The sequence below is a fragment of the Carex rostrata genome, chromosome 17, assembly GCF_964058835.1.
Source record: "Carex rostrata chromosome 17, lpCarRost1.2, whole genome shotgun sequence".
Taxonomy (NCBI): Eukaryota; Viridiplantae; Streptophyta; class Magnoliopsida; order Poales; family Cyperaceae; genus Carex; species Carex rostrata.
Genome location: NC_135934.1, coordinates 8183009 through 8190593, shown reverse-complemented (window position 1 = coordinate 8190593; position 7585 = coordinate 8183009). Strand labels below are relative to the sequence as shown.

The 7585-nt window shown below is 31.2% G+C and overlaps 1 protein-coding gene across 2 annotated transcripts; it reads right to left on the bottom strand.

Annotated features, from left to right (window-relative positions):
- Positions 1 to 1100: 1100 nt before the first annotated feature.
- LOC144568746 (acetyl-CoA acetyltransferase 2-like) lies at positions 1101 to 4807 on the bottom strand. Of its 2 annotated transcripts, XM_078319125.1 has the most exons (15): positions 4653 to 4807; positions 4445 to 4495; positions 4255 to 4353; positions 3693 to 3866; positions 3394 to 3499; positions 3164 to 3302; positions 2946 to 3023; positions 2800 to 2865; positions 2630 to 2712; positions 2442 to 2541; positions 2252 to 2362; positions 2111 to 2152; positions 1929 to 2015; positions 1743 to 1828; positions 1101 to 1493 (listed from the first exon to the last, which is right to left on the bottom strand). In XM_078319125.1, the coding sequence occupies exons 2-15, from the start codon at positions 4482 to 4484 to the stop codon at positions 1460 to 1462; spliced, it is 1245 nt and encodes a 414-aa protein (XP_078175251.1). In that variant the 5' UTR covers positions 4485 to 4495; positions 4653 to 4807; the 3' UTR covers positions 1101 to 1459. The 2 variants fall into 2 exon arrangements, with proteins under 2 accessions (XP_078175251.1, XP_078175253.1); XM_078319127.1 differs by lacking the exon at positions 1101 to 1493 and having other exon boundaries at positions 1739 to 1828; positions 4653 to 4806.
- Positions 4808 to 7585: the final 2778 nt, after the last annotated feature.

Genomic DNA, 7585 nt, shown 5'->3' with positions numbered 1-7585 from the left:
GGCGTATAGCTCCAGTATGGATGTAGATACGTGCCATCTTATCTAGTCATGTTGTGACCTGAGTGCTGTGTTGTGCTGATATCAATTAAATTTGTACATATTGTATTGTTGTATTGTGATTAAATTGAAATGGCCGGACATGATACGTTGATCACGTCATGATTAAGACACGTTATGACCATATGTGTCGTGTCATTTAAGTTAGTGCATTTAAAATTTACCATTAGATAAATATCTTGATTACACGTGATTTGCGTGATCACGTGTCATATTGTGCAGTGATCAGACCAATTCGCGTGCTATGTTGTGCTGATTTTAAAAAAAATAATCACATTGTATGATGATATATCTGGTTACGGTGTATTTTTTTTTTAAAAATCTCTAGTCTATATCTCTAGATTTTAGTTCCAATTTGTCAAATTTACGGTCTCTTAATAATTTTTATTTTATTTTTTGAAATCTTTAAAGAAACTGTAAAGCCGTGAGCGAAACTCAAAACTCTCAATTTTTTGGTAGCCAGTCCTAGCCAACTGTGCTAAAGCCCCCATCTCTCTTCGTATTTAGTTCTTGGAAATCATAAATTAGATAATCACGCAGTAAAAAAAAAAAGCATTTTAATAGCGTCACTGTGAAATGGCCTCAAGCCCTCAGCTCACATGGGACAGCTCAGTTTTTGTTATCACTTGGGAAATAAAAATGTACAAGCCCCGACCTACATTTATTTTCAAGAATTGATAAGGACATCTGAACTACAACTTGTTTGACATTATTTGTGTATAAATTTAGAAACAGAAGGGCCTAAATTTACGTTTAATATAAAAAAAGAGGCCCATTAAAGGCCCATAGTAACTACGGATCACACTTTTCTTTTTTTATTCATGTATATCCACAATTTTTTATAGCACAAAAAATGTCGAATCTTTTATTCGTGCGGACATTAGACATGATTCTCTAACCTCTATATATCCACAACATATTTGCTTAATACTTGTTTGTTAATTACCGATGGATAATTTAAATCTCTAGTTTACCACTTTTACACACATTAACTAACACTCAATATATGCAGATTGACACTTCAACCAGATTACAAATTTACATGAACAAGATCCAACCTAAAATATCATTATAAACATTTAATGTGTTACAGGTAGACTTTCAACTCAATTACAAGTTTACAACTTTATCCTGATGTGTTTAATATATCATGATAATTAAGAACAAATATTTGTTATTAACCAGCACAGGTTCCAATTTATACTTGCATGACACAAATCCTTTATTCTTATATTTTGCACATGCAAAATTTTCACCTATACCCGCGAAAAGGCTTCTCAAAACACAATTTTCTTGATACGCAGCCATATTTTTATTTTAAAGCTTAAGAGTTCTAAATATAGAAGTTGCAGAAGAGCCCTCGGAAAAATTTGCATCTCGACATAGAGGCCTTATAATTATGTCACAGCATCGATCGACTCACAACAGAATTGCCCCTACAAAAAAAGTATTTTATGTTATCTAAGGCATCTCTTATTACAATTCAAATAGAAGAAACAATAATTATAACCTAGAAAACCATGAAATGCCTACTTATACCTACTGTATAAGTTTTACCAGTAAGGATATCAGTACTGATACCAAGCAAGACCAGTACTGAGGATCATGATATAAAAAGAAATAAGGGTCTTATCTGAAAACATTTTGTTTTTTTGTTCTTTGTTTTTAGGATAGAATATGCTCACATGAATTCTACGACAATAGCAGATGCACCGCCTCCACCATTGCAAACACCTGCTACTCCATACTTTCCTTTTCTCTGTCTAAGCGCCTGAACATTGGCAATTTATCAAAATGTGAAGGGCTTTATTGTAACTTTCCTTTGCAAGAAGATTTGTACAAAATAGGATCAAATTTGAAAAAAATCATACCCCTACTAAAGTGACTATGATGCGGGCCCCACTACAACCGATTGGATGGCCCAAAGAGACAGCCCCACCATTCACATTTAACTTCTCCTGAAAAATAAAACGCAAGAGTTTGAACACATTACAATGTAAAAAAAGTGCAAATATACCCATTTATCATGTTAAATTGCTATGTTTGTACTTACTGAAGGGATGCCAAGAAGCCTCTGATTGGCCAAAGCGACAACCTAACAAAAGAAAAAAAAATTACTATTTCTAGAAATGGAAAGCAAGCAAAAAAAGCATTTTATAAAAATGTGAAATGAAAAGTTAGAGAGGGGGCAAACCGCAAAAGCTTCGTTTATTTCATACAAGTCAATTTGGGAAGCATTTAAGCCAGCATTTGATATCGCTTTTGGGATAGCAAGCGATGGAGTTGTTGAAAATAACTCTGGAGCCTGAATTAAAATTTTCATTTTATTAGGATATCTTCTTAATTTTAAAATTAAATTATCTAATACTTGACTTAAGCTATACCTGAGCAGCATCTGCAAAACCCCTTATTTTTGCGATAATTTGTAGACCTAGTTCTTTAGCCTTCGCTCCGCTAACTAATACCAGTGCTGCTGCACCATCACTTGTCCCAAAAACAAATAAAAAAACTATGAATTCCTGTATCACACTTGACTAAAGTTTCAAAACAAACATTAAAAAAAAATTCTGACCTAATACTAGAAGAATTTCCGGCAGTCACAGAGCCACCTTTTTTAAAACTTGGACCGAGCTTCTTTAGCTTTGATGGATCAAACTAAAGCATAGCAAATATTTGAGAAAACCATATCATCTGATTATTATTGAGGGTATATAGGTAAATGGTCCAAAAACGAAAATTTACTTTTGCGAGACTTTCATCCTTGTCAATAATTTTAGATGAGTTCCCTCTCCCAGAAGAAATCTCAACCTAGAAAATCATTATTATATTAATAAAAGGAATCTTAGATACAGATTTGAATGCTAATTGTGAAGAGGAAAAATTCAAACCGGAGTTATCTCCCATGCAAATGCACCGCTATCTCTTGCGGCTATACTTCTCTTGTTTGTTTGAATTGCATACAAGTCCTATAATTAAGTATGTTCACAAAAGGGTTTGTCAGAAAAATACCACTGTAGAGGATAAATTACCATCTATACCCCTCCTGTCCTCATTAATTTTGAATTTTTTAAGGGGCTGAAATGACAATTTTCTGATAAAAATATACCTGTTCTTCTCTAGAGAAAGAATATTGATTTGAACACAACTCGGCGCACATTCCCATCGGGAAATTGTTATAAACATCCCATAAACCGTCTTTTAACATTCCATCGATCAAAGTATCGTGCCCAAATTTGGAACCCTTCCTACAATGATTAAATTAAAAATATGAGTTGCAGTAACTGATGAACAATTTCATAACAAGGTAACAGAAATATAATATCTTGATTTCCAAACCTTGCCTCGGCGACATATTTCGGGGCATTAGACATGCTCTCCATGCCTCCAGCCACTACTATGTCATTTGTGCCAAGTTGTATACTTTGTGCCGCAATCATGACAGCTAAAAATTTACATAAAAAACATGAATATATATTCTCAATCCTTGCGAAAAAAAATTGTGGTGAGTTTTTACCTCTGACTATCGTTCAAGGAGGTTAACTGGTACTGGTATGGTACAAAACATTGCTGGTACAGGAAAGGTACGGTAGTTGTTTTCATGGTTCAGTGTGCAAAATTACGTATAAAACCCTTACCCTTCATGCCCGACGAACAAACTTTGTTGACAGTAGTACAGACAACTGAATTAGGTATACCGGCACCTAAAGCTGCTTGTCTGGCAGGAGCCTGACCCAAATTAGCACTCAACACGTTACCAAAATAGACCTCTTGTACCAGTGTCGGGTCAATGTTAGCCCTCTCAAGAGCACCTGAAAGAAAAGGTAATATATTAAATCAAAATAAAATCTTATAAGAAAAAGAATATTTCAGCAAATTCGGTATGATTGGTACTTCACTTTAGTTTTTTTTTTTTTGGGCTATGCAGCGGTGCAGCCTATGGTTGTATACTTGTATATTCCTATTTTTTCTTTATTTTTCTTTCATTTATCCAAAACCTTGTTCTCTTTTTCATTACCAATGAGAGAATACTTGGTATTTCACCTAACTAATTTACAAAAAGAAAAATAAAATCTGGGAACTATATATGTGTATAATTAGTTACAATTTTATAAAAGTATATACACTTCTTGCATAACTTCTATTTTCCATAGGTGAAAAGCAATCACAATTGATCCAGAAATAAACAACTTATCTTACTTCTAATTGCGATCGAGCCAAGTTTAGTTGCTGAGAGAGAAGACAGAGAACCCAGCAATGCACCAATTGGTGTGCGTGCAACACCGGCAATACATACATCTAAAAAATATAAAAAAATAATTAAAAAGGTGAAAAAAGTGGGACTAAATTTCAAGCCCAAATATTAAAATTTGGAAATAAGGTATATTACCTCTGGGATTCAAGTCCTCATAAAACATACTATGCGCCATGGAAAGAGATTCTGAAATGATATTATGAAAACATAGCTATGGGTAAATAATTGAGCAATGAAGTGAAACCCCTTTTCCAAAAGATGCAAGTGTTTGACATTTATGGTATTACAATTTTTTACGAATTTAAAGAGGGCATGATCGTTACCAGAAATTAAAAATTCTTACCGCTAATTGAAGATTAATCTCAGGCGGTAACCAAACGATGAAAGAATATGACGAAATCGAAGACAATTTCAGATCAGGAAAATCAGAGTTCAGCTACCAAAAATCTAAAATTCTAGTCTCTGAGAAGAGGAGAGAAGAACAGTGAAGAACTCCTGGGAATTTAGATCAGCGTGATTCTGACATGTGGGGCCATGAAGAAAAGAAAAGAAAAATGAACTCTTGGTTTAGCTTTGTTTTGATTCTCTGTGAACCTCAGTCGTACCTATTTCTGTGTGCTAAATGGTAATCATTCTATAATTGACAAATTCGGCATTCGGAAGTAATTGATAAGATTAAAAAAATTTATTTTGGGTATCAGGTAGTATGGATATAATTTGATAATGATTTATATTTTGTAGTACATACAAGTATATAAAAAATTTAAGTTTTAAAAAATAAAATTATTAAAATTATGCAAATAATTACAAACTATTCATGATAAATTCATAACAATTCATAAAATGAATCAATAACTAGATGTTGAAAAACAGAAATTTGATGTAACTGAAAACTAATTCATCTTTAGTCAAAGTAATTTGAAAACTTAATAGTTCAATTATAATGACATTTGATAGGTAATCAAAGCAAACTTAATTTGTACCAAATTGGATATACAACATAACCAAACTATAAAAAAAAATCACTGCAAATTTTATTTTTATTGATAAGTATTTTCTTTGTTATCATCATGGTCGACAAAATTATTTAGTTTTCAATATATTCATTTTTATTAATAAATTTGTATAATTTTTAGTTAATAATAATGCATACAAGGTTAAGATATTACATGTGAAAAACTGATTTTTTTTTTTTTTCATAAAGTGCACTTGTCAAATCGGAGCAACTTTCTCTTATCTAATTCATTCTTTATTAGTATTCTAAGTTATATTACTTTTACACTGTAATACTTTTGAGTTGCTCAAACTTTATTTCATGAAAAATATTTTGCTTCATTTATATTTGTATGCTTCTGCACTTCATTACAACCAGAGTTGTATTTAGTTATGGTTTTTTCTCGTTTTGCAATGGAACCATAAGCAGATCAGTTGCTTTGCATAGAGAAGATCAAACACACGCAAACCCAGAAGGATAGAATGCAATTTAAAAAATAATGGATAACCATATAAAACAAAAGATAACAAAAAGGATAAGAACAAAAAGTAATTCGTTTAGTTTATGAAATATACAAGAAACTTTGCGTATGTAAACTTCTAACTTTCATGTTAATATCCTCTGAATATGGACTTAAAATCTAATACAACTTGAATTAAATGAAAAAAAAAGCAACACATCTGCTCGCATAAAAAGTGACAGGGTCTTGTCTTTTTGCCACTTGCCAGTATATGTTCGATCGGATTAAAAATTTTACTCCTAAAATTTGTAAGGTGCGATACAGCTAGCGATCATATAAAAAGATTCAGGTTCTGTAATTTCTAAGGTGTGATCAGTTAAAATAATTTATGAGGAGAGTATAATAATATGCATATTACATATCCGTGATATGAATCTATATTTCTATTTTTAGAATTAAAATAATCAATTTGAATTGTTAAATAGTATATGTATAAAAATATAGTTGGAATCAAATTTTACGCTCTTTAAATTTTTTTTTATTATTTTTTGAGATAGGTAGAAAATCACTTGATCTAAAAATTATAGATCATCAAAAAGCAGTGATTTTGCCAATCTAACTAATTAGTAAAATAATTTAAAAAAAAAATACTTTTTTATATATAAATATTATATTTAACGGTTTGGATTGATTGAACAGATATAAATCCATAGCACTAGTTGATCTAATATGCATATTACCATAGCATCGCTCATAATTTATCCCTAAAAAGTTTGTACCAACCGGAATGAATATATTATTTTGGATCCGTTAGTTTGAAGTCACAATTTGTTTTAGTTCTGTTTTAGTTAATATTTTACAGTACTGATTCCCATTCGTCTCATCATTGTGTCGCTGGCAATATGAAAAATGTAAAAGTTCTTTCTTATGTTTTTACATAATTGAGTTAAGAGGGTAAAAGAGCAAAAGGACTATTTATTTGGTTCCTTTAAAGATAAAAGTTACATGCTAATTTTGGATGCATATATTATATGATGCAAAAGTTTATTGTACAGCAAGCCAAGAAATTAAAATGATGAATTTCATTTATACCCCTCAAGAATCTTGAAATTGGCATATTTTATCTTCTAAAATTCATAATAACATATTTACCCCTCTAAATTTAAAAAAAAATCACAAATTTAACTCAAATTATTGTCTTTAAAATTCTCATTTTATCCTTTATAGAAAATAAAAATATGTAGTTCATGTAATATAAAAATATTTAGTCTTCTAATTAAATGATTTTAAAAAAAATACTTTAATTTTTTTATTTGTGACACATACACAATAATATTTGGAATATTTAGAGTTAAGTGAGTTGAAGAGGTAAATTAAAAGAGCAAAAAACTATTCATTTGATACCTTTAATGATAAAACTCACATGCTAATTTTGAATGCATATATTATATGATGCATAAGTTTATTGTAGAGCAAGCCAGGAAAACAAAAGGTTGGCATAATACCAGCTGGCATTGATTTGCTTGGAATCAACCTCTCCTCTCCTCAATTCTCCTCCCAATTCAAAGATGTGATATTCCACCAATCAACTATACTATATTTGACCCATGTTCCAACCCCCCAAGTAATTCCATCAGTAATTTCTTCTCCAAACAAACATTGTTATATATATATATATATATATATATATATATAGTTAGGCTGGGGTGCTATGGATAGCATAGTGGTCTCCCGTGCTACGGCTCAATATTCAAGTTTTCAAAATCCAAACGGTCGATCCGAACCGTTCATCTTATTCTCCATATTAATATCTGCTTGGAGA